This window comes from Ziziphus jujuba, chromosome 1 (assembly GCF_031755915.1).
Source record: "Ziziphus jujuba cultivar Dongzao chromosome 1, ASM3175591v1".
In the NCBI taxonomy this organism is placed as follows: domain Eukaryota; kingdom Viridiplantae; phylum Streptophyta; class Magnoliopsida; order Rosales; family Rhamnaceae; genus Ziziphus; species Ziziphus jujuba.
In genome coordinates this window covers 40,616,383-40,643,390 of record NC_083379.1, presented here as the reverse complement: position 1 = coordinate 40,643,390, position 27,008 = coordinate 40,616,383, and the positions used below count along the sequence as shown (strand labels likewise).

Below are 27,008 nucleotides of genomic sequence, written 5' to 3'. Positions count from 1 at the left end.
TTAGCACATTATATTTCCATTTAACAGTTGGGTTGGTGTTGCCATGATAGTTTAGTTTTTGACGCATATGGTAGAAAATATAACTTGATTTTATGGTACTTGAGCTTGATTTTATCATTCTGGTTTAGGGCAGCATATTAGATGAATCCAAAATCTAGTGACAGGGAACTGGTATGCATCAAGATGTTGGGAGCTACTGCTATGAAGTGGCTCATTATCACTTAAGAATTGTTGCTAGTGCTATTGGTTTTGTATTTATTTATTTATTTTTTAATCTGGGTTCTAACGTTAGGACACTTAAAAACTGTTTAAACTTATATAATCAAGCTGGGTAGCCGATTTGCTAGAGAGGTTGGCAATTAATTTTTTCTTGGTAAATGAGGTATTCATGGAGCGGCAAAAATAGCTTCTTTTGTATTTATACTCCAGATTTTTGATACAAGCTACAACCATGGTTTTCGTTGGCAAATGTAACGTTCACAGTTTTACTTTTTCTCCTACCTTCATCCCCTGTTCGTTTTCTATTTTACTTTTGGGTCATTTTGGCTATGTACACGCATATTTGTATATCTTTGTTTTGTCATCGATAGCCAGTACTGCTGTTATGTTCAACCAAGGCAGGAAGTTTGCAGGGTTTTTCTTTTATTTTTTTAGAAAAAAAGTTATGGAGAATGAATGGAAATGAATTATTACTATCTCATTTGGCTTTTATTTATGATTTTATGTTTTTATTTATTTATTTCTTTTAAAGCTTAAAACATCCATGATTGATTGTTAAACTACTACAATGATCATTTGTAGCGGCCCTGAAAAGTTTCTTTTGGTTGAAATCGACTAATATTATAGATAGTAAAAATTGGATTTTCTTTTGCCAATTAGCCAATATGGTGAAAAAGTAAAAATCTCATTAAAAAGATAATTGAAAAATGAAATTATAAATATAAAATTAAACGTTACCATATACGTACGAAGAGATCATTTTCTCTTATATGGTTTCTTCTCTTATATATATGTATGTATATGATTTTTACGAAGAGAGATTTAGATTTTTGTCAATTGGTTCTTAAACTGTACAAATAGTTTTATGTACAAAACCAAATAAATAAAATTGAAACCGAAAGGGGCTAAATTTAATAAAAATGCAAATGCCATCGCCTTTACTTAAATAAATAAAAAGTAAGAAAGTTTGAAATTATGATTTATAAGGGCAGGCAGTAATCAAGATTATTATGTTAGTTAAACAAAAACAATTAGAAATCGAATGCAAAAGCAAATTAGGAGGCATCTAACCGGACAGACAACCGAGACGACATCGTCTTGGATCATTAACTAGATTCCCGAGAAACAAGGGTATGTGCCGCCGCTAAAAATCACAAAATAACACACGGGGAGGAGCGTGGGACATTGTTTATATCTGCAAGTCGTTCTGTCTCTCCGACTACTGTTGTTGGGCGCCGTGTGGCTTTTTTCTTAATTTCTCCGTCTGGGCCGGCGATTCCGCAACCGGGGATCGAACTTACTGAGTCATGGGAGCCGAGTTACGCTACGAGATCGCACAGACTGCTTACATAAAGATGGTCCTCCACGCCCTCAGGCATAGGACCTCCGCCGTCAATGGAGTCCTTCTCGGACGTGTCTCGCCCCAGAACGATGTCGTCGAGATCACTGATTCTGTCCCTCTCTTCCACTCCCACATCGGTCTTCTCCCGCAGCTCGAGATCTCCCTTATACTGGTAACTTCTCCACCTTTGAATTTCTTGATCTAGGGTTTTTAATTGGATAAAGGCGCGTGGTTTTTATGTATAATTTGGATTTTGGGTCTGGTTTTAAAAAAGTGTAAATTTTGGATTCTGTTTTTTAACTGGGTTTTGGTCTTGAATCGGTGAATTTGATCAGATAGAGGAGTATTATGCTGCCAAAGGTTTGAATGTTGTGGGCTATTTCAATGCTAATGAGAGGTTTGACGATTACGAGCTTGGTAGTGTGGCCAAGAACACTGGTGACCACATATCTCGCTACTTTCCTCAAGCAGCTATTCTTTTGGTATCTACTTAATTTTGATTTTTTTTTTCTTTTTCTGATAAATAATAATTAAACTATTCTTGTTACCGGTTCTGACTTTTTCTTCTTCTTTTGTTGAAAAATATGATTTTCAGTTAGACAACAAAAAGCTTGATGCATTGCAAAAGGGTAAAGATCGAAGCCCAGTGATGCAGGTCAGTATGATGATTTCCTTGGGCACGTTTAAGTCAATTTTGAACTCATTATTAGATTTACAATTCGGGTTGTAACTCTGTCTCTGTTCTGTTCTGTTGGTAGTGAATGTCTGAGAGTTCGTCTATACTTTTTCATATTGCTCTTTGGTACGAAACTATAACCTAAACCATGAATTAGCCATGTGTTAGAGAGTTGCATTGTCAAGTACCAACCGTTGATTTTATAAAGTAAAAAACAGAACAGGCAGAACACATAGATAATTGACACCCTTATAAAGTGAAAAACAAAGCAGGCAGAACATATAGATAATTGACGTTAAAAACAACGACTTTTGAAGAAAATGAAAGATGAAAGCATAATATATGTTTACAATTTTGATTTGAAAACTGACTAGGAATGGACTTCCTCCACAAACTTTGATGTTAGTATGTATAGAAGTTTCTGATATGTTGATTATTGCTTTGCTGTTTCAGCGTGACCAAATAATGTGGACTGAATAGATGTTCTCCAATGGCATCTATTTTGCTTAATATTACTCCTATTAGCACTAGGCTTTGCTAAAAATATGCAACTCTCTTCTTGGTATTGAGTAGACTTTTTGAGCTCTATAGGATTGTTTGCCAAAGCCTAACGGTGGTTGAGGCCATTCTCATTGACCCTTCCCTTTTCTGATCGATTTGTTGGGTTTTTTCATGTTCTTGAAATTTAACTAAAATAGTTACATTGTTCTTTTGTAAAAGATTTCTTCATTTAGGCTTCATGTGCATGGAGTTTCTGTTACATGTATGTCAACTTTCAATTAATTCTTCCTGGAAATTTGTCTTTTTGATTCTCTTACAACCAATTTTATTTTTATTCCTTTACCTAAAACAGCTTTATGCAAAGGATGCATCCAGAAATTGGAAGCTAGCGGGGTCAGATGGTAGCTACCAGCTAACCTTTAAGGAACCATCAGCAAATGTAGTTCTTTTGGATTATATTTCAACTGAAAAGTGGCAGGACGTTGTTGATTTTGATGACCACCTTGATGACATTAGCAAGTAAGTACTTACCTGTTTTTGTTGGGTTGGTTTTTTATACATATATATTATACATATATATATATATAGTTATGTATATATTATTAAATGACATATGGGGTTTTATGATGCTAATTGGAACTTTACATTGCCAATTACCTCCTAATTTGCAGGGATTGGCTGAATCCGGAGCTCTTCAAGTAGATTCGCCCTTGTTGCTAGTGCTCTTGCTACTGAAAGAGTTGCAAAGTACTCAGTTGCTCATGTATGGATTCCAGATGACAAGGCTTTAACTCGTCAGAGAGACAGATCGACCAAAATCAGTTTTCTTGTCCATGAGAAACATTTCCCATGAATGTATCAAACTTGTCATTTGTCTATTCTTAAACATTTAAAGTTCGACTTTGAGAAGTGTCTTAGCCACAGAATTTTAATTTCAGTTGCAATTTTTGGTTGTAGAATTCGAATGGATATACTCGATCAATTTTTGGGCCTATTCGATGTTCTCATCATTTACTTTAATTGCGTTTATGATAAATTGGGTACTCGAATATGGTTCGGTCTTATGTGCAATGGAAGCAGCTTATGTGTGCCTTAAAAAAAAAAAAAAAAAAACAAAGAAAAGGGTGAAACTTTCAACATCCCCAAAAAATTGAGGAAAACTAGTGTTTTGTTGGTAAATTATGTGCTTTTGAAGTCAAGATTTATTTATTTGATGGATAAATAAGTCAATTTGATTGGGCTTCCACTTATTTATTCTTTCCAATTCAAAAAACCGCTGACAAAAAAGAAAATATAAGAAAAAAGGGAAATGCTTTCCTCTCTGACTTCTCTCAACGTTCCTCTTCATCAAACAAATCGCAACTCACTCAACCCAACTGCTGATTCTCTCCTCCGTAGCTTTAGCTCTGTATTTGAGCTTAAACAAGTCCATGCCCATCTCATCAAAACCTCAACTCCTTTATCATCCATCCCTCTCGCCCGTGTCGCCTTTGTTTGTGCTCTTACTCCCAGTCTTCCATACGCCCAACGAATTTTCAATCACGTCGAGAAGCCCGAGACTGTCGTGTGGAACTCATGTTTGAAAGCCTTCGCCGAAGGCGAAAATCCAAAAAGTGCAATTTTGCTTTTTTATCAGCTGCGTGAGCTTGACGTCTTCCCTGATAGTTTTACTCTCTCTTCTGTTTTAAAAGCGTGCATGCATTTGTTGGATGTTTCAAATGGAAGAATTATTCATGGGTATGTGGAGAAACTTGGGCTTCAGTCGAACATGTTTTTGCAGAACACGGTTGTGAATCTCTACGCGACGTGTGGGGTGCATGGTGATGCAAGGTTATTGTTTGATAAAATGCCCCAGCGAGATGTTGTAACATGGAATATAATGATGACCCATTTAGTGAAGTTAGAAGACATTGAGGGAGCATATGATTTATTTTTACGGATGCCTGAGAAAAATGTGAGGTCATGGACGTTGATGATAGCAGGGTATGTCCAGTGTGGGAAGCCCAAAGATGCTATTAGGCTATTTTTGGAAATGGAAAAGACAGGTATGAAGCCAAATGAAGTAACCGTTGTGGCAGTTCTTGCAGCTTGTGCTGATTTAGGTGACTTGAACTTGGGGAGGACGATTCACGAGTACTCGAATCAAAATGGATTTGAAAGAAATATTCGTATTTCTAATACTCTCATTGATATGTATGTCAAATGTGGATGCTTAGATGGTGCTCAACAAGTTTTTAACAAGATGGAAGCACGAACAGTTGTTTCATGGTCGGCCATGATCGCAGGACTTGCTATGCATGGAAAAGCAGAGGAAGCTCTAAGACTCTTTTCCAAGATGATTCGATCAGGTGTGAAGCCTAATGAGGTAACCTTCATTGGGCTCTTGCACGCTTGTAGTCACATGGGAATGATAGATGAGGGTCGTAAATTTTTTGCCAGTATGACTAAAGATTATGGTGTAGTTCCTAGAATTGAGCACTATGGGTGCATGGTTGATCTTCTCAGTAGGGCAGGACTCCTTCAAGAGGCACGTGAATTTATCATGAATATGCCTATCAAGCCAAATGGAGTTGTATGGGGAGCTCTTCTGGGAGGATGCAAAGTTTACAAGAACATTGAACTGGCTGAAGAAGCAATCCTTCACCTCTCTGAACTTGATCCCCTTAATGACGGATACTATGTGGTTTTATCAAACATCTATGCGGAAGCACAAAGATGGGAAGACACTGCTCGGGTGAGGAAGTTGATGAGAGATAGAGGAGTAAAGAAGACTCCGGGGTGGAGTTCAATCGCAATTGATGGAACAGTTCATGAGTTTGTTGCTGGGGATGAGACCCATCCTCAGGCTGTGGAGATATTCAAGATGTGGGACAAACTACTAGACAAGATTAAACGTAATGGATATGTTCCTGACACTTCGGTCATTCTACTGGATATTGAAGAAATTGAGAAGGAGAAGTTTCTATATCGGCATAGCGAGAAATTAGCACTGGTTTTTGGGTTGATGAACACAGAACCTGAAACACCAATTAGAATAATGAAGAATCTTCGTGTTTGTGAAGACTGCCATGCTGCATTCAAGCATGTATCAGCAATTTTTAAAAGAGAGATAATTGTACGTGATAGGAACCGGTTCCATTGCTTCAAAGATGGTTCTTGTTCTTGCAGGGATTACTGGTAATATTCAATTTCAGAAAACAGTATTTTTTGCCAAATGGTTATAACGAGCATTTTTTATTTTTGAAGTCGCTGTACTGTAGTATATCGTAGTAGATAACAAAGGGCAGCTGTCTTGTATAGCTGCCTTTTAAAGGTAAAAGAAAACTTGCGTTTACTTTCACAAATCGATAAAATAAATATTATTTATTTATGAACGCAGAAAGTCTTCTACCTACTGAAGCAGAATGTTTCAAACTACTGCCCTGTACAGTTTCATCTTACCAATCACAGCTCTTCACCATCATCATTTGAAATAAAAAGAAAGCACAATATAATTTTGCACAATTTACACTGTGCATAAAAAGCCTAGAACCTGAAAGATATGACAATGTGTTATATTCTAAGTTATAACAGGGCAACCATCAGCCACAACCCCTGGTGCTATGGGGCACGAAGCCAATGGACAATGGTCTTCAGTGGTCAAACCCCACCATTCCGGACCATTAATATCTTTGCTCTGAAGGGTGAAATACAGGAGAACGGCCGTAAAAGCGATCCCAGCATCCAATGCAGCAGATAAGACATAGTTATGCCTAGCCCACCATCCCTTGTACTTTCTGAAAATAAAGAAGTTGAAGAAAATTCCAACAATTCCCCACATTACATAGTTCACAGCTCTAGCTGGTGGCATGCTCCCGGTAGCACCCAAAATAATTGGCATGTTTATCAACCTGATCCACTTTTTGTTGGGAAATTTACGATGTAGGAACCAAACTGGAAATGGAGCAAGGAAGCCAACCAAAAAGAACCAGTTCATCTCCGGGTAGACACCTTGCTTTGTGAACATTTTGAGTGGGCCAACAACACCCCATATGATGGAGGCATTATAGAAGACATCATCACTAGGGCATGTCCATGGACTTCCATCAGGCAGCATGGATGGATCACATATGTGGTCAATGGAGGTAAGAAGCCACCAAGATGTTCCAAAGTATACACTAGAAGCAACTACAGTTCCAACAAGCTGAAGAAACACACAAGGATAAAAGAAAAGCAAGTGAAAAACGACTTTCATATGTATAAAACAAAAAGAAGTTGGACTAAATGTTGCAAGGCGAATCAGTTACCTGCACAATGTACATGGACTTGGGAGGGATCTTCATATAATGTCCTAATTTGAAGTCACCAAGAAAATTGAGTGCTTGTGACATACTAATATAGCCATAAGTCTTGAAAGCCACATTAGCAAGAGGCTTCCCTGGGTAAATGTACCCAATGACTAACTCGGTGATCACATTTAGACCTGGTTGCTGCAAATGAAAACAATTACATCAATAAACAAGAGGCTTCTGTAACATTACGAGTAGTTATGAAAAAAAAATGCTAAAAAAATAAAAAATGAAATCTTTGGAAGTAAATTATTCTTCTCTTCCATGAAAAGACCATACCATGTTTGTTGTGGCTTGAATAATGCCAATTGGTAAAGTGAAAAACAGAGCAATGCCACAGGCCATTAGAACACCCCACCATGGGAGTTGGAGCTGTTTATCAAAACCCTCGCAACAGAAGATAGCCAAAGCCACCATTGCTATCAAGATGGCGTGAAACCACCATTGAGGGACTTCTTCATAGTTCTTCTTCATTATCTTTGTGTGCACATCGCCAAGTTGATCTCGGAGTGCAGCAGTTTTTTTCCACAGTCGCCAGATTGTTCTGTTCATTGTATTTTGGGATAAGACAAAGACAAGAAAAGCCACGAGAAATTGTTACCTCAAAGAAAGTTTTGAAAATTTAAACAGATGGCTTGGAAGCTTACTTTCCATGGAAGAGTCCGACATGTGCAATAGTTGCAGTTAAAGTGGCGAAGCTCAAACCATAACTTAGGGCAAAGAAAACGCTAACATAGAGTTTGCTATAATTGTTATAGCTAGCATTATCAAGCTTGAACAATTTCTCGTTCAAAACCCGGGAAATGTTATAGATTTGGCCAGTTGAATCAAAAGTGTGGGGGGAAAAGATTGGAAACTTCTTCGCATTATATGCATCATTCCAATAGAAGATTGGGTTGAGAACATAAACAAACAAAGCAAACCCAACTAAGATGTTAACGATGGCAAAGCCCGGTGTAGCCAAAGGGCTGCCAAGAAAGCCAGCAACTGTAGACCAGTCAATGCCAAACGAGAAGATTCCGAGGCCGTGAAGACCAGAACCAATCTGTTGGGCAGTGATGGATTTCTTCCATATCAAACAAATAACAGAAATGGCGGTAATTGAAGGGAAAAGATAGGCTGGAATGATATAGTAAGCAAAGCTGCTTATGAAGACCAAGAAAAAGAATTGTAGCCTAGTACGTCCTCCCTTTGGCCGTTTTTCGTTTTCATGCAATGCCCTGCAAAGTTCACAACAAAAAACATATTTTATACCAATGCCAAAAATGTGATTGAGGTTTTTTTGTTGAAATTTACCAATTTCAAGCAACTAAAATTGTTGAAAGAGAGAGACAGAGAGTGTTAAAAAGGACCTGAATAAAGAGACCTGGACCAAATTTGCTGGCCACCACATGTAAGGAGAGTCAACAAGGTACTTTCTGAATATCCCAGCCCAACCATAGCCAAGCAGCTGAAATAATTCACACACATAAAAAAAAAATATATATATATATATATATATTTTTTATTAAGAACAATGTGGGTTTAAGATTCTACGGATGGAAAAGTAAGAAACTTTTAATCAGCACCTGGGTGGTTTGTGCCAGCAAGTAAGCAGCTCCTGGATGTAGACTCCGGTGGTAGAAAGCCTTAACAATGGTGATGATATTAACAGCATAAACACTGTTTGATCCAGAGTTTGCAAAAATGGTGATCAAAACATGCTCTTTCAGATTGAAAGGCCCTGGATTCAGTGAAAAAGACCAGCTTGTGAATGGGACCCGTATAGGTTTGGATGGAAGAGTTGCAGCCATCAACTTCCCAATTGGTAGAACAAGAATTTGTGCGGATACTGATGAGACATACAGCTGGTTTTGGCGGTACCCGAAGAACTGGTTGACAAAAGCAAGAAGCCCACAGGAAATCATCCCAAGAAACCATGTTCGGAAAGTTAAAGCAGGCATCGAAGGGTCGTCGGTTGTTGGAACAGTTAGCCTAACTTGCTCAATTGGGCTGTCTTCAAGTTCATCATTATCTGCATTAACAAAGTCAAAGATTGATATAAACAGCCTGATCATCGTAAAATTTTCGTATATGGGAAAACTCTGCAAATCCCAAATCATAAAGCAAACATATTTTGTTTGCATGGTTATATATAATGTTATATGCATTGTAAATTGCACATTCTCTGCATTAACAAAGTCACAAATTGATATAAAGAGCCTGGTCACTATAAATTTTCTAGGAAAATGTTATTAAACAGAGAAAACTCTGCAAAACAGAATTCTTAGAGCACACATATTTTGCTTGTATGGTTACATACAAATTCTCATATATTTCATCCAAAACAAAAAAAGATATTCTATGTACAAACAGAATATATATATAGACTCTATATACACAGACACTTGCATACTACATAAAATTTGGAACTCAATCTTTTCATGAACATATAGATTTGGTTGTGGAGATAAACTCAAACATATTAGTATTAATATATATATATATATATATATGTAATTATAAATATAAATATATATAATTTAAATGACAAAGAGCATCGAAAAAAAGTTGGTGTAGAGGGCTCACCGGCTACGGCTATACCAGAATGAAGCTTCTCATCCGCCGACTTAAAAACTCCATCCTCGGTTAAGCCAGTCATCTTTCTTTCCGTTCTTAAAGAAGATGACAATTCTCTCCCAAGAACTTGAAGAAGCACACCATATTCATTTAGATATACATGTATATATATATATATATATTCCCACTAAATTGTCTCTCTCTTTTTTTCTCTTTTTGTTTAGCTGGAATTGTTTATTATTATTATTATTATTATTACTATTATTATTATTATGATTGTTTTTTGAAAAGCTGTCTCTTATTAATATTATTCTTTTGTTTTTCTGTTTTTTCCTTAAAATTTTTGTTGTACAAGCAGTCTTTGCAATGTTACAGACTCCTATTAAACAAAAGAAAGTAGAATAATACTAGAACTGTTTTTCTATTTAAGAGAAAAAATGGTTTTTATGGCAAATTTTTTGGGATGGTGGTCAAGAAGACAGCTATGCGAATTGTGGCTGAGCAATTAAGGAAAATTAAAATGAAATTAAAATTATAAATTTAAAAAAAAAAAAAACCACTTTCAGCATTAACGTCCTTGAGTAAATATTGGCATTAAAAAGGTCTACTTGTTGCCAAACCATTTTTGGGCATGCGTTTCTATTTCAATGCATTGCCTAGGCAATATTATGAATGTAGACAGCTTTTGCTTTCTAAAACAAAAGCAACCCAACTTTAATACAGAGAAAACTAAAAAGAATAAACAGAAAGGCATAAAAATCTGGTTATTCTTCATATGGATATTAAGTTCTGGTTCTTCTATATTTGAGGAGGATCTTTATAGAAAGTAGATGACAGGTAATTGAATTCTAAAATTAGAGTTTTGGTTGAATTGGGTTTGTGGGATTTTGAGTAAAGAGTAGAAAAAGCTGTTTTTGTATGACTTCCTGGTAAAGTGATTCTGTGCTCCTTGATTTATTCAAACGTTTTGGAAGCTGGCACTATCAGATTTATAACCCTTTTAGCCCCATGAGCTATGGAAGGGCATTGATAGAATACTCAAAAATGGTTAATAAAGATACAAAATTGACAGATTTTTTTGTTTTCTTGGACCAATATGGTGTTTTTGATTAAGACCCGTATTTTTCACATAAAAAAGATACTCTGTTTGATGAGATTTATTATTTAATATGCTTACGAATATATAGATAAACAGTTTTAAAATTTTAAAATTTTAAATTTTTACAAATTTTCCATAATATTTTTTTCCCATTGTGTAATTAATATTATTATTATTTTTGTATAATTTGTTCTCATTGTTTATCTTGACGGTCCTGTTAAAAGAAAATAGCTTTTCATTACCTCAATTAAATGTAATTAAGGTTCATGAAGTTATTACCTACAGACTCTTCTGCCATAGAAAAGTCCACAAACTCAGCTTTTTTTTTTCCCCCACAAAATTTTAACCAAACTTGTCATCTAAATTCAATGCAGATGCACTAACTTCCTCAAAATATTGTCAAACACAAAAGCTCCATTCACAATTGATTGAAGCCTAGTTGTCCGGTTTATAATTTTTCTTTTTTCTCCTGGTTTGGACTTTTTCCAATCCAGATTCAACTACTGAGATATCTTAAAGTCAAGCATCTACCAACTTAAACTACAACCTTTTTCTTCATTTTTCTCTACTCTACATGTCATTTTGCAAGTCCCAATTAGGATCCGAAGCTCAAATTTTCACTATTACTAAAAAGGTAAGCTATTCCACTATCAAAACTATGTAGTAATATGGAGGATATCTTAAGACTTTGTTGACATTTTTGTTTCAATATGAAACATACCTAAGGTCAGAAATTCAAACTTTATATCTTTATTAGAAAAAATAATGATTTTATTATTAAACTATTATTAGAAAACACAACTTGATAAGAAAACTATCAATGCATGTACATATATATACATATAAACGTGGAAAAATGAGCATGTAATTCCGAATGTGCTGCGAAGACTTTTCTTTTCGGTTTGATGAATGCTGCAAAGACCTTGTACCTACTCTGCAATCCTTTATAGGTTGGTAGTATTTTGTGCGATAGTCCCATGCGCAAATGCTATAATGGTGGGACCATGGACCCTCTGTGCTAGCCCTAATTTACGCCCACATCCTAGGGAGTTTCTGTTTCATTGAAACTTGGTGGTTTTTAGGTTTGCTACAGCTGACAACTTGATCTGAAACTTCTATCAGAAAAGAATAATACGTGGTTGAAGGGTATCGGCAATAGTTGATGGTTTTCATCAATGTCATCCTCTTTCTTCTTGGTTTTTATTTCTTTATTTTCCTGGTGTATCTGATCATTGTGAAAAGATCCAATGTCAATGATAACAATGATTTTTGTCACTTTGTTGGTGGGAAGTGATGGTACAATGTTGGTGGAATAGTGTCATGAAAAATGGTAACTATATTCTCTATTTCCATAACTCTCTCTCTGACACTTAATAATGATGGATGATATCTTTGGAAAAAATCTGAATCTAATAGTAGTAATATGATATTGGATTTTAGACATAATATGATGGAGGTGATTCATAGGAGTTTCAAGTAAAATATCGATGCTGTTACGAAGGTGTGATGATGATAATCATTGTGGATTTATTGTAATCATGGCAAATTTGGATGACATTTTTCCAAGCATTGTAAAATGTTTATTCTACCCCTCCAAAATATTACATCACACTTCTTTAATGTTCATAATGGGTTTCATATTGATTTGCCGAAATTAAATACTTGATTTCATATTGTATTTCTAAAGTATATTATTGATTTTTATTATTTCTGCCAGAGTGGAGTATTCATAATTATTACCGAGAAAATAATAAATTTGTTATTAGCCTAAGTAGATAATATTATTTTTGGTTGAATGATAAAATCAAATGTTTTTAGGCATCCATTTATTTCTTAAATTCTACAAGACTGTCTCATTTTCTTTATTTTTATTTTTCCTCATTATTATGATTATCCATTATATATCTATATATCGTTTGGATAACATCAAGCGAAAATATATGAAATAATCATTTTAAAATATCTTTAATGATAAATATAGATTCGTGTTTGTATGATAGAAAAATTGACATTATTTAAATCTAAATGATATAAATATACAATTAATTTAAAAATTATTTTTCTAATAATAATGCACAAAAAAACTACATATATTGTTATTAATTAATTATATATTTTATTATTATTTTTTGGATTAAGAATTTAGTTTAAAAAATAATATATTTTAGATAATTTTAAAATATTTAATAAATCCTTTAAAAAATAGAGGACGACCTTAATAGTGCATATTATTTATTTATTTATTAAATGACTGTCTACTTTTTGAATTCTATACTTTATTTTATAAGATAAAATCATTAAAGATGTTTTTACAGTTTCTCTTGATTTGTGACAATTATTCATTATATCATATATATATATATATATATGTATACGTGCTCCATATTAACCCTTTGACCTAGTTTGGTCACACATTTGGATCCCATAGATGTTTCCCCATATATATCCTGCCTCTTATACTCCTCCTGATGTTCTTTCTCTAATGTCTGGCAAAAAGCACGTTTAGATCCAATCTTTGTGCTGTATACTTCACCCATCATTATACTACCATACATTTTTTGATCTACCATACACCCATATATTTATAAACAGATTTTTTTTTTTTTGCTAAAACATTTATAAACATATTTTTTTACATGTGTGCATGTTCTGCCTCTGCCCTTTGTTATCTTTTTTTTTTTTTTTTTTTTGGTATTAGTTTGCTAATTTTAAAAACTCAGTAGAAAAAAAGAAAAAAGAAAAAAAGATAGCACTTCTAATTTAATTGCCCATAGATTTGTGTATTGGAGGCCATTTAATTTGATTATAAATTGAAGCCTAAAGGGATAGAAATCTTCTACATACATACCCAAAAAATCTTTATGCAGCTATATTTTAGTGGCCTTTCAAATGAAGTGTATTAAGTTCTTTTAATAGGTGTATATGGAGCTTTAAATGGTCTAAATGCCAAAAGGCCTATTTTCCATCAATATCTGTAATTGGACCTAACAAAGCCGATATAGCCCAAGATCATTAGGTCTCCCGCGTTTCAATTCGTCACCTTTCTCTGGTTTTGGGAGGTCGTCTTCTTCTCCAACTGAATAAAACTTTAAACCCTAGCCGACCACCAATAACCCCTTAAACCCTACCTATTTACCACTCTCACCAGTAAAGCCAGGTACTTTTACTTCTTGCTGGGTTACGGTTTGCTCGCTACTCGAATTGCGCTTTTTTAAAAATCTTTTTTTTTTTTTTCTCCATGTTTTCAAAATGTGGGCTTTAGCTTATGATTCTTCGTTCTTTAGGTGCTTTATTATTGGAATATTGGTTTAAATTTTAGATTTTTTATTTTGTTTTGAAAAAAATATATATTTTCAGTTGCTTTATTGAGCTTATGAAGCTAATGCAGGCCAATTTTTTGTATCTATCTCTGTTCCCACAGCTATAATGGGTGCAACGGCAGTGAATAAGAATACGGGCTCAAAGCGGCAGCAGAAGAAGAAGCAGGCTCTTCAAAAAAAGAAGCAAAATAAGGAATTTTTCAATGCTAAAACCCAAAAGCAAATGGACCTTTCTGACCATTCTGACAGTTCAGATGAAGAAGTAGAGGAATATGAAGATGTTAATGGAGTTCAGGAAGACTCTGGTTCAGCTTCTGACATTTCATCTGAAGGAGATGACCCTTTGGCTCATGACTTCCTCCAGGGAAGTGAGGAGTCTGATGATGAAGATGGTATTGTGTTTGTTTAAGGATTTTTTTTTTTTAAATTTTTTAATTTTTTATTTGAGTGAGTGTTGAAGTTCAAATTTCATTATCTCCTTGTAGATAAAGGTGCTTCAACACAGGATCCAACGTCGGATTCTTGTTCAGATTCTGATTCAGATGAATCTGACATTGAGGCGAAGTCTAAAGCTATAGATGAAGAAAAGAAAAAGGAAGAAGAAGAAGCAGTAGCTGAGATGCAGCTCAACATTAAAGACGAATCAGATGAATTCAGATTACCCACCAAGCAGGTTATTGGTCTCATCATTTTATGGGTTTCGCATTTAAAATGATTTCAACTTTAATGCTTTGAATTTGGTAGAATTTTATGTATTGATCAGTTCAAATTTGTGTTGCCATTCTTAGTTTTTTTATTAACTTTTTGCAACGCCTTAGGAACTTGAAGAAGAATCACTTCGACCTCCTGATCTTCCAAACATGCAGAGGAGGATAAAAGAGAGTAAGTGATATCGTCATTTGTCTCTGTATTTCATATTTTCACATGATTCCCAAAATCATCTTTGAAAGTTGTTTAAATTCACGTTCAATATTATATCAGTTGTTCGAGTGCTTTCAAATTTTAAGGCTTTGAGGCAAGAGGGTGCAACAAGAAAGGAGTATGTGGAGCAGCTTAAGAGAGATTTAAGTTCATATTATGGTTACAATGAATTTTTGATTGGAGCTCTTGTAGAGGTGATTGCTTGATTCTTTTTCATTGTCTTTCTCAGAAGTGTATTTGTTTTGTATTGATTTCTTTATCCGTTTCTGTTATTTCTTTTTGGTGTGGGCAACTGATACATAATGAATTGCTATTTTATGTAGATGTTTCCAATTGTTGAACTTATGGAACTTATAGAAGCTTTTGAAAAGCCTCGACCCATTTGTCTCCGAACTAACACTTTAAAGGTTAACACATTGATATTTCTTCATTATGATTTATCACATGTTTTATTTCCAAAAATTCATATCTTGATAATGTACTTACTTATTTATCATTTTATGTTTAGACAAGGAGGCGGGATTTGGCAGATGTTCTAATCAACAGAGGAGTTAACCTAGATCCCTTAAGCAAGTGGTCAAAGGTAAGGATTATACCTCTGTGGTTTTTTTATTTTATTTTTATTTCCCGTCTTCTGAATTTTCATGCAGGATGTGAGGAACTCTCTTATTCTGATTGTAGGTTGGGCTAGTTGTGTATGATTCACAAGTTCCAATTGGTGCCACTCCTGAATACATGGCTGGTTTCTACATGGTATATCTTTTGCTAGTTAGCTTTCCATTGATGCTTGTTTTCAATTTGAACATATAAATTCATGCAGTCTTACTTTTTTGTTCACTCAGCTCCAAAGTGCAAGCTCGTTTCTACCAGTTATGGCCCTAGCACCTCAAGAAAAGGAACGGATTATTGATATGGCGTAAGTAGTGGTTCTTTCTTTTACATATAAATGTAATGACTAGTGAGTTTCTTAATCCACCAACCACAGATATAGTATATATGTTTTCTTCAAGAAGTTTCATGGTTGAAAGCATTTAGTAAGCCAAATAAAAGACATGCAAAACTGCTTTGGAACTACTGTGATTTCATGCTTCTTTAAAGATTTCATGTGATACAGTCAGATTTTTTATAAGCCTCAAATCGAGTGAAAATAGAAACTGGTTACTTTTATTTCTTTAACCTTTTATCCCATTTTAATCACATTTTTTGGGTTGAAGTCTTGAGTAGGCAAAATAAGAAAACCTGTGTTATTAGATGGGTACCTTGTTGAAACCATTAATCATAATCGCAGCAATGAATTCCCTCTGCATGTTTTTATGAGTGTCTCAGAGAAAGAGAGAGGAATTTGGGGGGTGGGGGTGGCAGTGGGGGTCCAGTTCATATTTAGAAGTGGTAAGCTTAATGGAAATTTGTGAGACTCATTTTGTTTTCCCACTCAGCTGATATACTTCTGTAAGTTTTAATACCGTGTCATATATCATGAACATACTGGTTTTATATTCTGAGAGTATGTAAGTCCAAAATATTCATACAACTATTATTTAGAGATTATAATTAAAGCTAATTTTCCTTTTGTTCACAATTTTATCCGGTTGCAGGGCTGCACCTGGTGGTAAAACAACTTACATTGCTGCACTTATGAAAAATAGTGGTATGTGGTTTTGTTGATCTTATTGCTTCAAATTATGTTTGTGAATTTGTGCATGTCCACTTCTACTTTATTTATTTCTTACGCATTTCAGTCACTTTTTCCATTCTTCACAAGTGTTACAATTCCATTTTTATCAGGAATGATTTTTGCAAATGAGATGAAGGTTCCAAGGCTTCACTCACTCACTGCCAATCTGCATCGAATGGGGGTGACAAATACAGTAGTTTGTAACTATGATGGAAAGGAGGTTAGATTATCCATTGTTTTGAAGATTTGATTCTTATTTTCTTGCATTAGAAAGGTCGATTTGTTAGTTCAGGAAAATGTTTTGTCTGGTTAATAAACATCTCCGCTCACTATTCACCATATGAAGCACAGTAATCCAGAATTGTTTATAGCATATCTTTGTGGCTTTTTGAAGATTGTATATAAACTTCCTATAGCACGTAGTGTTTTTAATTAGTTGAAAGTGTTTAGCTTAGGAAATGCCTTTTTATGTTGCAATATGAAGGCAATTTGCTTTAACTGTTGTTTGCTTTGGATATATAATATCTTATAACCTCTTTTATTTTATTGTTATTATTACTCTTTCACCTCCTCTATTCTTCTGTTTCAGCTTCCTAAAGTGTTGGGTGTCAACTCAGTGGATAGAGTATTGTTAGATGCTCCTTGCAGTGGGACAGGGGTAAACAACTGCACTAAATATGCAACTGTTCTCTCTTTTTGATTGGCTTGTTTTTTCTATCTGATGAAAACAAATGATTCTTGTTTTCCAGGTTATATCAAAAGATGAGTCTGTTAAAACTTCTAAAAGTTTAGAGGAAATACAGAAGTGTGCCCATCTGCAGAAGGTATAATAATTTATTCTGTGCATATTTTTAATGCTATGCTATAGTTTTTTGAAATAAATGTGGAAGAAAGTGGAAGGTTGTAGTTACATTGCTCTTAGTACTGCTGAAGCAAATACTCAGTTTGGATATTTTTATCAGCTAAAGAAATGCACTTCATAGAAGTGGAAATATGACTAAATTGGTATGCCTAGATACTTTATTTTATGGATAAAGGGTCTAATTGAAAAGGATGCGCCATAAAGATCAATTCACGAGATTTTGGGCCAATACAATAACAACTGCTTACTTATGTCATGATATGAGATAAAAGTTAGGAAAACTGTGCAAGTGAAATTCTCTGAAAAGCTGGTGATCTTATCTCTTGGCCAGAGAACAGTTACACAACTATCCTATAATGTTTTTTCAATAATATATATATGTATATATCTATATATATATATATATATTTTTTTTTTTTTTACATTAGTTTTGCTCATTTTATATGGTTAATGATGTAAAGCTTCATTTAAGGGTTATGTTTTAATGTAGCAACTGATACTTGCTGCAATTGACATGGTGGATGCGAACTCAAAATCTGGAGGATTCATTGTTTACTCCACTTGCTCCATAATGGTGGCTGAGGTTTGTTTATATGCTCTTCCTAATTTGCGGTTATGTTGCTTCTTCCATTCTTATTCTTGTCTTATACCTTGCAGAATGAAGCAGTCATTGACTATGCACTCAAGAAGAGAGATGTTAAACTTGTACCATGTGGACTTGACTTTGGTCGTCCTGGGTAAAGATGATTGTACTTCATTTTCTACCATAGTTGCCAGCTAGCCTTTTGTGACTTCCTGTTTTTTACTTTTGTATTCTCTTTACCAGGTTTATCCGATTTAGGGAACAACGATTTCACCCATCTTTAGAAAAGACAAGGCGATTCTACCCTCATGTTCACAATATGGATGGCTTTTTTGTGGCAAAGGTACGAAATAACTTTTTAGGTGGCATGTCTGTCGTTGTAAAAATAGTTTTCCCAAATGTTATGGCAACTACACTTCTTCGGCTTTCTTTTAAGTGGGGGATGGGTTGGGTGTGTCACTATAGTGGCTTGTAGTTTGTACAGGGTCATTTAGTGTGGTACAGGAAGTTTTGTTGCAAGTTAGTGCATAAAAAAGAAACGAGTGATAAGTGTTGTTTTTTTTTTTTTTTTTTTTTTGGGGGTTTTATATGTTTCATGCCACTTATTTAATGGACTATTCAATATTTTCAGTTGAAAAAAATGAGCAATGCAAAGCCTAAAGTGGAATCTTCTACTCCGTCTGAAACAGTTGAGGAAGGACTTGAGCTGGGTGAAAATGGCAGTGAAAAAGATAGTCAAGAGAATGTTAAACAGCATCTGGTGGAACATAGTAGAAAAGAAAATAAGGTTTTAAAAAAAGATATCACTGACAATGGTAAAAAAGAATCCCCATCCTCTGCCATAAAGAATAAGAAAAGGAAATTCCCATCAAGAGAAAGAAACGATATCACTGAAAATGGCAAAAAAAGGTCCCCATCTTCCGCCATAAAGCGCAAGAAAAGGAAATTCCCATCAAGGGAGCAGATCGAGAAGATCTCAAGAGCAAGGTGAATGGCCCTTATTTATTTATTTATTTTTTTCTCTCCTTGTTTGACATACAAATTCCCCCTATGCTAATAGAAATTATTGCATTTTAGCATCCCATTGGATACAATACACAGCCTTCAAATTCTTATTGATGTACTACATAGATGTACAATTTTACCCTGCGGAAAAGATCCCAAATTCTTATTGATGCACATCGAACAATCTACACTGTGGGAAAGAACCCAAGATTTTTGGATTGGATCCGATTGGATTGATCACCCCAATTCTTGCTCTTGTTCGTGAGTCATGTTTTCGATATTCATGCACTTATTTGATTTATTTTCAAACCCTTGCAGGGAAGAGAAGAGAAAGGCTTTAAGGGAAAAAAAGAAAGCAGCAAGACAAAAGAGTGGTGGAGGAGAATAAGCAATTGGCAACACACGCTGGGCTTAAACTTGGAAACATGATTTTATGGTCACTAATTTATAATTATATGTTTCATAGTCCTTGTGTGGAAAGCATATCAACAATGTCCCTGGGAAAAATTGAGAGCTCACCAGAGAGTAAGGCATGGTTCTTCTAGCTTATCAAACAGATTGAAGGAGGAGAGCTTAGAATTGTTGCACATCCTAAACCACCTCATCTTTTCTTGAAATGCCTCCTTACTTCTCTCCGAGTCCAAAAGTTTTGTTTTAATTTGTGTTTATTTTTTCCTTTGAAAAAAAAAAAAAAAAGAAAAGAAAAGAAAAGAAAAGAAGAAAATCCTGTTATTATTTATATGAAGATTTTGTGTTTTTGTTTATCATAATATTTTATAGTCGACTTTATGCATTGCTTTTTTTCTTTTTTCTTTTTTTCCCCTCTACATGTTAATTTCTAAACTTATTACCCTACTCTGAAGTTTTGCATTGTGACTAGACAATTTTAATTTGTTATTGAGTCGATCAAAATTTTCTTTTACTATCCTTTTAAAACCAAATTATTTTTGACAAATAATAAAGTAAACAGAATATAAAAATAGAAAATAAAGTTAAAAGAAAATAAATAAATAAATAAAGGTGAGAGTAAAAAAAAAAAAAAAATCATAATAGTAAATTTTATACTTTCAATTTTCTTAAATAAAAAGATGAATCTTTTACACAAATATAAAATATTTGAGGGTTGATTTGAGAAATTTGAAAATCATAATGCTAAAAGAAATAAATAAGAAGAAAGAGAAGTGTCCTTTGTTCAATTGCAGTAATAAAGTTGAACCCAAAAAAATAATTATAATGCAAAGCAAGGAAATAAGAAAAAATAATATAAAATAATAATAATAATAATGATGGGCTGGGCTGGGCTGGGCTGTAGTCTTATAATATGGGAATTAGGCTTTTTGTGTAGCGACGCAAAACCCTTCTCGCTTCTCTCTCTATCTCTCTCGCTCTCACACAGAGTCTTTCAGCTGGTCTGCTATTCAACTCAGAAGAAGAAGAAGAAAAAGCAAAGAAAAAAATGGAGAGTGGAGTGGAATGGATAAAAGAGCTATCAGATGTGCCAACTGGTAAACTCCCTCCACACCTCGAGCTTCAGAGGACCCGTGTCGAATGCAAAGCTGATGCTCCCATTCATGTATTTCTATTACCTGCTGCTTTCTCTTTCTTTTCTTTTCAAAATGAGTTTCTCTTTATGTTAGTTTGGTACCAAGGAAGCTTTTTTTTTTGTCAGTCTCTAGAAACCCAGAAGTTCTTTTGCATTTATTTTTCAGCCTGATTAAATAATTTGTATATTCCTGATTTTCTGGTTGTAAGACAATAGAGCTCTTTTATATATATATAAAATCAATTTATGTATGCTTTTGTTTGGTTATGAAAATTGGTGAGGGACAGAGGATGAACTTGTTGGTTAGTCGTTTAGTTTTGAAATGGAATATACTAGAAGTTAATAATATGCAACTATGTGGTTGTTTAGGACTTTAGTCATCATAAACCAGAGGCATAGCTATTTCTTGTGAGCCTTTTTTTTTTTTTTTTTTTTTTGGGGTGACTTTGGTGGACTTGGGTCTCTGTTTCAGACGGATACATTCCAGTATTCTGGTGCTTATGCGTCAATTGGAGTTGATAACAGTGTGAGGTTGGATAATTTCCGAGACAATTTTAGAGTTGAAGTGATTCGACTTACTGACGAAGAGATGGAGTTTGATATGATTGGTATTGATCCAGCACTTGCTAATGCATTTCGGAGAATCCTTATAGCTGAGGTATTCATTATTCTTAAAGATCGATTGTACATATTATTCTCGATGAATGATTGACATTTATGAATTCTAGATCTATTTCTATGTTCTTAATTCTAGTGACAAGCTATTGATCTTTAGCTTCTTCATGTTAGAAACATTTGGTCACATTTTTTGTAATGTTAATTACTTTAATTCCATATATCTGTATCCCTCTTGTCATGTTTGTTTCTATATGTATTCTTTATCTGAAATATCATTCAATAGATTTTCTTTTCTATCTGTCTATTGGATGATTCTACAAAGTATAAGTGTAGAAGGAAATTCATAAATGACCTTCTTCCTAAAGTGCCACCAATATTTTGAGAACCAAAATGAAAGTTACTGTCTACTGGACTGCTCATAAAGGTTTCATCATTTTGTAATCCTATTTTTTTGGGGTACTTCATCATATAATAAAAATGGTAGTAGGGTCATTTAGAGACCCTTTTTAATATAAACTATTGGTGAGTGTGTACCAACCGGAATGCTGGAATGACTATTAAGAAGAAAGCATTGAATTCTTGAACCAGGGGTTACTTAGCTTAAATGTCATTTTGGAATATGTTTCCTTGCATGCTAATAAATTAAGATTTGTGTGTTGTTCCCTAATTTATTTTGAACTTCTTTTCTGATATATAAGATGTCATATTAGTAAATTCAACTTTCACTTTGGTATTACATGGATTTACTCTTTTGGTTTCATCTCTTCCTCATTTCCCCGTCACTTTAATTTAGCTATTGAAGGGAGGCTGAATTTGTTCTCTGTTCCACTATGGTTATATTACAGATTCTGATATTTAACATTCTGACTACAATTAGAAATTCATATCTATTCCTTTAATCTTGTTTGTTTCTCTAACATAGATGTTTGGAGTGTTTTGGATGTGGCTGTTGAGTTGGTTTAGTTTTAGTAATAGTGAATTTTTCTTGTTTCATACAGGTTCCTACAATGGCTATTGAAAAAGTTCTCATTGCAAATAATACATCAGTGGTCCAAGATGAAGTGCTTTCTCATAGGTTGGGTCTAATTCCAATCAAGGCTGACCCTAGGTTGTTTGAATTCACAGGTTTGACAAGAATATGAAGCTAGTTTTACATGTTGTTCTTCAGGCTTTTTTAATGCTTTCTTCTGCAATTAAGAGAATCTAATATGTTTTTTCTTTGTGTTAGAAAATGGTGCACCAACTGAAAAGAACACCATTGTTTTCAAACTCCATGTTCGCTGTGAACAGGGAGAACCTCGTCTTACAGGTATGGTTGGTATCAGAGACTATCAATTCTCTCTTTCCTTTTGACTGTCAGTGATGTTTTTTGGTATTTTTCATGCTAACATTGCAATGCATAATGCAGTGAAGTCAAATGAATTGAAGTGGTTACCAAACGGGAGTGAATTTCCTTTGGTATCTGAAAGTTCAAGTAGGGGTTCTTCCTCAAAACCTAGAACCTATACATCATTTAACTGCAGCCAAGATTCACTGCCTGAATTCTCCAACAATCCGATTAGTGCCATGGATAATATAATTATTTCTAAATTGGGCCCTGGTCAGGTAATTCTATTCTATGTGGTAATTCTATTCTATGTTTAGTATAGTTTCAATTGATCCTCAATAAGTTTACCAAAATAAGTTGATGCTCAATAATAATGTTTACTTTTTTTGCTTTTTAATCTAAGGCAAATGTTAGAAATAAGATAAATTAGAAGGAGACACTCAAAAATCAATAACTAAAGAAGATTGACTCTCATCAAAATATAAAGCTTGCTTGTTTACGACATACATGACTTGAGAGTCTAACGTAAGAGTTAAAACTTTAATATCACATACTCTTTTCACTTGAGTTGCTTCTGGATGATTGCTTGATCTGTTACTGAGGAAAACCAATGGAGATGGAGGTGGCTTTAAACCATTGCAGGAGAGAGCAGGAATGGCTAGTTGAGCTTTTGCTTTTGATGTGAAAAGGTTACTAGTGGTTCTCATTCGTGTTTGTTCTACATTGTCTAATGCACTCTCCAAATGCCATATATTCTCCATAGAGCTTAGTGCATGTAGTTGGTATGAATTTTCTCCTTCTAATTAGAATGCTGTTAAGGTTCTTTATTTGAAATTCTATTGGAGTATGTTATTCTATATGCATAGAGGCTATATGATCCTCCACTAACGTAAAAGATTTAAGTTTCATCTTGCTATCTGACATTTTGTGCTATTTGTCATTTGAAGAAAGACTAGTCTTGTTCAGCAGTCCAAGAAACTGTCTTTTCACTTTATTTCTGATTATTGTGAATTTTTCTCAATTGTAGGAAATTGAACTAGAAGCACATGCTGTTAAAGGCGTTGGTAAAACACATGCAAAGTGGTCCCCTGTGGGAACTGCTTGGTATAGGATGCTTCCTGAGGTATTAGCGTGTGTCATTTAGTGACTGTTTCTAGACACTAGGAAGGGTTTCGAGGAGTTAAATTTAAATTTATTACATTCCATCTTAGGTTGTGCTATTAGAAGAGATTGAAGACAAGGCTGCTGAGCAACTTAAGGCAAAATGCCCAGTTGGAGTATTCGATATTGAAGATATTGGCAATGGTAAATACTTTTATTTTATTTTCTCTTGACTTTGTTTTCAAATGGTTTAAATTTGTAGATAGTGATATAAAATAATTGTGTCCATAAAAGCTAAACAGATATTTGCCTCTTCTTGGATTTTAAAAACCATCAGTTGATGTATGTTATTTGTTGCTTAGAAAGTCATTCACCTTTCTCTGCTTTTCTTTAATTGGACTTCACTGATTGATAACATGAACAATTGGATAGGCAAGAAAAGGGCAGCTGTAGTCCGACCTCGAGCTTGCACATTATGTAGGGAATGTATCAGAGGAGGAAAAGAATGGGAAGATCGTGTTGCACTTCGTCGTGTGAAAGATCATTTCATATGTAAGTGATCAAAACTGGAGAATTAAAAATATTTTCTTCAATTAGTGTGATAAGGTTTTTTAAAAGTATACCTTAAATAATGTAAACTCAAAAAGTCATATAATTATTTTAAGGGTTTAAATTTATAAAGAAGACAAAAAATGAGATATTTTTGCAATTTGTAAATATTTAAGGGTCTAGATCTTCCCAATTTGTAGTTGTCTCTGTTATGTTATTTTGTAAATGCTATTATCAAGTGGACAACAAAAATGAAGGACTGATCTAGACACATGGTTGACGGTAGCATTCCCTAGGCATTTGGGGCATCTTATCAGTGTCTAGAAAGGACCATTTACATTTCTTAAATTGCTAGTAGAGAGATACAAATGCATAGTTTTTATTTTTTGGGAAATCTCAATTACCGTTATTGCTTCAGTAAATCTCTCAAAGAAGTTCTAATTCTTATCTGTCTGTTTATCTTTAGTTACCTTGGAATCAACTGGAGCTTTACCTCCCGAAGTTCTATTTACCGAAGCTGTGAAAATATTGGAAGACAAGTGTGAACGTGTGATTTCTGAACTCTCTTGAAGTTCTGCTGCTGATCCACTTAACAGAGAGCAAAACATTAAAAAATCCACTTAACAGAGAGCAAAACATTAAAAAATAAAAAATTGTAAAGTATCTTGTTATTCTATATTCATCTAGAAAATTTTGGAGGCGTTTTATGTAAAAGCCGAAAGTTTTGTTGTGCAAAAAACTAAGACCATTATTTTATGACTGAATATTATAATTTTGGATACTAGAAGACACTATAGCAGTCTTATATGCAGCATTTTTGAATTCTTGGTCCAATGCATACATATATATATATATATATATATATGGAAATTTTCCCCTGGAGCATGAAATGTAGGATATCCTGGCCCGTTCTGTTGCGGAATGTTGAGGCACCCATAACAGTATGAGCTCTATCCCCTTGGAGAACAGACTGCATATATATATATATAAATTTTCTGGAAAATTTTGGATAAATTTTGTCCAAAGGTCTTGAATTACATGTAAGTAGACACCTTTTTACCAGTAATTGAGGCTTAATTATATGTAATCAAATATCTTGTGGATAAAATTTGTCCAAATTTTTTTGAATAACTATAGATGTGTATATTTATTATTGACCAAAAAGCATTCTTTATGCCTGAAAGAGTTAGATGGTCGTCCATGTGAACCATGTGACTGTACCTTAACATTCAAAGATAGTGCAACCAAATTTTAGTTAATTGTTGTAGTTTTCTTTTGAATAACTAAATAAATGAATGGCAAAGTTACTGTTTTGATATTGCTCGAATGTCTTGCATGATTAACTGTCTTTTTGGAGAAAAAGACGAATGTTCTTTTAATAAAAAAAGACCAGGCCTCTTTTCTTGACCGTGTAAAAAAAATTTATCAAAAAAGTTGAATTGATGGTTAGAAGAAAAATTAGGAGCGAAAATAGAACAATTTCTTCGTTGTTTATGCATGCTTTTGTAATATTTGACAATTTTGCAGCATGATACCAATATTTCTCTTTGAAAGGAAAATCCTTTTCTTGATACTAGTTGGGAAAAGGACAAAATTGAATAATTGAATAAAAAAAAGCATCCAGGAACTTGGGTTTCTCAGATTGCATGTCAATGTAATTGGTGCTCCTAGTGTCATGGCCATTCCTCTTGAATGGACTTTATTTAACTTACTATTTTCTATAATACTTGGTGTGCATAAAAAAGCAAACAAATAGTATATAGCAATGATAGATTTTGAGGAAATGTATAATTGAAGAAATTAATTAATCTTGTAAATGAAGGTGTTGGAAAGTAGGATTATGGCGTTAAGTGAGCTGTCCATGTTTGCCAAATAAGTGAAGAACCAAATCTATTAGCAAACATTAGCTGTTGGGTATGTTTTGTACAACATTCTCTGACAATATTCTTTTGTAAAAGCACTAGTAGCTATTATTTCTTCCTACTCTTTGCATTAATAGGGTTCAGATCGTTGATTTTAGACCTTTTTTTTTTTTTTGTACATTTTCTTGAATATAGATATTATTTTATTTGTTTCTTTCTCTTTTTCTGGTCTTCTAATTCCATGTTTTTGGAAATTTATCTAGGATGGTATAAGAAGTCTTAGCTAATATGTCTATTTGCTTGGCCAGATTTCTATATTCTCCCCCTAACGTTGCTTATGAACATCTAACTTTCAATAAAAGATTAACCCATTTTGCTAAAAGAGAAAATATATTATCTAAGATGGTGCAATTTTTTTTAAAAAAAACACTTTCTTCCTGAAGACTTATTCCATTAATATGACATCATTATGATAAACACCCAAAGCCAATTATTTGCCAACCCTTTTCCCTGCCTTTATCTATCCATGACAATTGGTCAATGGACCTACCTTCTTCAACATTTCAATAATTAATTCCTTGCCGTCCGATCTGATCATGGTCTCATCAACTGACTTTGTTGGAGGACCATTTTACCCTTAATTCATCAACAACGAAAAACGAAAAAAAAAAAAAATTGTAAAAAAGTAGCTTGCACTTTTTTGGACCACTTAAATTGGTGCTACTTAAAGACCCATTTTTTACATCTCTTTCTCCATTATTTGTTTTCATTGGATAAAAACCTTGTGATTTGCAAAGGATCTGAGGGGCTAAAATGGGAAACAAATCAAAAGGTCTAAAGCACGAGGGACAGATTGGAGCCTTAGGAGGCCCATATGTTGATTCAGACCCTTGTATTTGGGACAAAATACATTGAAAT

The 27,008-nt window shown here is 34.1% G+C and overlaps 5 protein-coding genes across 7 annotated transcripts; 4 read left to right on the top strand and 1 right to left on the bottom strand.

The window, feature by feature from the left end:
• Positions 1 to 1,188: 1,188 nt before the first annotated feature.
• Positions 1,189 to 3,730, top strand: LOC107434010 (ER membrane protein complex subunit 8/9 homolog). The gene is made up of 5 exons (XM_016045421.4): positions 1,189 to 1,733; positions 1,897 to 2,043; positions 2,157 to 2,216; positions 3,091 to 3,257; positions 3,410 to 3,730. Exons 1-5 carry the CDS (start codon positions 1,527 to 1,529, stop codon positions 3,438 to 3,440), a joined length of 612 nt encoding a protein of 203 aa, XP_015900907.2. The 5' UTR covers positions 1,189 to 1,526; the 3' UTR covers positions 3,441 to 3,730.
• Positions 3,731 to 3,879: 149 nt separating this feature from the next.
• On the top strand, positions 3,880 to 6,240 carry LOC107421851 (pentatricopeptide repeat-containing protein At5g66520). Of its 2 annotated transcripts, XM_060817819.1 has the most exons (2): positions 3,880 to 5,915; positions 6,118 to 6,240. In XM_060817819.1, coding segments are annotated over exons 1-2 (1,869 nt in total). In that variant the 5' UTR covers positions 3,880 to 4,047; the 3' UTR covers positions 6,119 to 6,240. The 2 variants fall into 2 exon arrangements, with proteins under 2 accessions (XP_060673802.1, XP_015886680.3); XM_016031194.4 differs by lacking the exon at positions 6,118 to 6,240 and having other exon boundaries at positions 3,880 to 6,112.
• LOC107433985 (oligopeptide transporter 1) lies at positions 6,087 to 9,829 on the bottom strand. The gene is made up of 7 exons (XM_016045393.4): positions 9,635 to 9,829; positions 8,635 to 9,080; positions 8,419 to 8,516; positions 7,714 to 8,286; positions 7,346 to 7,610; positions 7,025 to 7,207; positions 6,087 to 6,921 (listed from the first exon to the last, which is right to left on the bottom strand). The coding sequence occupies exons 1-7, from the start codon at positions 9,705 to 9,707 to the stop codon at positions 6,298 to 6,300; spliced, it is 2,262 nt and encodes a 753-aa protein (XP_015900879.2). The 5' UTR covers positions 9,708 to 9,829; the 3' UTR covers positions 6,087 to 6,297.
• A 3,892-nt stretch (positions 9,830 to 13,721) lies between these two features.
• On the top strand, positions 13,722 to 19,898 carry LOC107433707 (26S rRNA (cytosine-C(5))-methyltransferase NOP2B). The gene is made up of 18 exons (XM_016045038.4): positions 13,722 to 13,881; positions 14,146 to 14,436; positions 14,530 to 14,717; positions 14,863 to 14,926; positions 15,026 to 15,159; positions 15,289 to 15,372; positions 15,474 to 15,548; positions 15,647 to 15,718; positions 15,808 to 15,881; positions 16,561 to 16,613; positions 16,751 to 16,860; positions 17,230 to 17,298; positions 17,390 to 17,464; positions 17,993 to 18,085; positions 18,160 to 18,239; positions 18,329 to 18,428; positions 18,717 to 19,072; positions 19,409 to 19,898. Exons 2-18 carry the CDS (start codon positions 14,151 to 14,153, stop codon positions 19,476 to 19,478), a joined length of 1,983 nt encoding a protein of 660 aa, XP_015900524.2. The 5' UTR covers positions 13,722 to 13,881; positions 14,146 to 14,150; the 3' UTR covers positions 19,479 to 19,898.
• Positions 19,899 to 20,433: 535 nt separating this feature from the next.
• Positions 20,434 to 25,019, top strand: LOC107433811 (uncharacterized). 2 transcript variants are annotated; one of them, XM_060817861.1, is made up of 10 exons: positions 20,434 to 20,663; positions 21,106 to 21,291; positions 22,250 to 22,376; positions 22,480 to 22,560; positions 22,660 to 22,856; positions 23,606 to 23,701; positions 23,790 to 23,883; positions 24,112 to 24,231; positions 24,695 to 24,844; positions 24,876 to 25,019. In XM_060817861.1, the coding sequence occupies exons 1-9, from the start codon at positions 20,547 to 20,549 to the stop codon at positions 24,796 to 24,798; spliced, it is 1,122 nt and encodes a 373-aa protein (XP_060673844.1). In that variant the 5' UTR covers positions 20,434 to 20,546; the 3' UTR covers positions 24,799 to 24,844; positions 24,876 to 25,019. The 2 variants fall into 2 exon arrangements, with proteins under 2 accessions (XP_060673844.1, XP_015900662.3); XM_016045176.4 differs by having other exon boundaries at positions 24,695 to 25,019.
• The last annotated feature ends 1,989 nt before the right edge of the window (positions 25,020 to 27,008 follow it).

Excerpts from the sequence above, each read along its gene's own strand:
- LOC107433811 (XM_060817861.1), top strand. The coding sequence starts at position 20,547 with ATGGAGAGTGGAGTGGAATGGATAAAAGAGCTATCAGATGTGCCAACT. Across the intron at positions 22,857-23,605 it reads CTAAATTGGGCCCTGGTCAG|GAAATTGAACTAGAAGCACA; the intron begins GTAATTCTATTC and ends TCTCAATTGTAG. Across the intron at positions 24,232-24,694 it reads TGTGAAAGATCATTTCATAT|TTACCTTGGAATCAACTGGA; the intron begins GTAAGTGATCAA and ends GTTTATCTTTAG.
- LOC107421851 (XM_016031194.4), top strand. The coding sequence starts at position 4,048 with ATGCTTTCCTCTCTGACTTCTCTCAACGTTCCTCTTCATCAAACAAAT.
- LOC107433985 (XM_016045393.4), bottom strand. The coding sequence starts at position 9,707 with ATGACTGGCTTAACCGAGGATGGAGTTTTTAAGTCGGCGGATGAGAAG. Across the intron at positions 8,287-8,418 it reads GTCCAGGTCTCTTTATTCAG|GGCATTGCATGAAAACGAAA; the intron begins GTCCTTTTTAAC and ends TGAACTTTGCAG. Across the intron at positions 7,611-7,713 it reads GTCGGACTCTTCCATGGAAA|AACAATCTGGCGACTGTGGA; the intron begins GTAAGCTTCCAA and ends TACAATGAACAG.
- LOC107434010 (XM_016045421.4), top strand. The coding sequence starts at position 1,527 with ATGGGAGCCGAGTTACGCTACGAGATCGCACAGACTGCTTACATAAAG. Across the intron at positions 2,217-3,090 it reads ATCGAAGCCCAGTGATGCAG|CTTTATGCAAAGGATGCATC; the intron begins GTCAGTATGATG and ends TACCTAAAACAG. Across the intron at positions 3,258-3,409 it reads CACCTTGATGACATTAGCAA|GGATTGGCTGAATCCGGAGC; the intron begins GTAAGTACTTAC and ends CCTAATTTGCAG.
- LOC107433707 (XM_016045038.4), top strand. The coding sequence starts at position 14,151 with ATGGGTGCAACGGCAGTGAATAAGAATACGGGCTCAAAGCGGCAGCAG. Across the intron at positions 14,437-14,529 it reads GGAGTCTGATGATGAAGATG|ATAAAGGTGCTTCAACACAG; the intron begins GTATTGTGTTTG and ends ATCTCCTTGTAG. Across the intron at positions 15,160-15,288 it reads TGATTGGAGCTCTTGTAGAG|ATGTTTCCAATTGTTGAACT; the intron begins GTGATTGCTTGA and ends TATTTTATGTAG.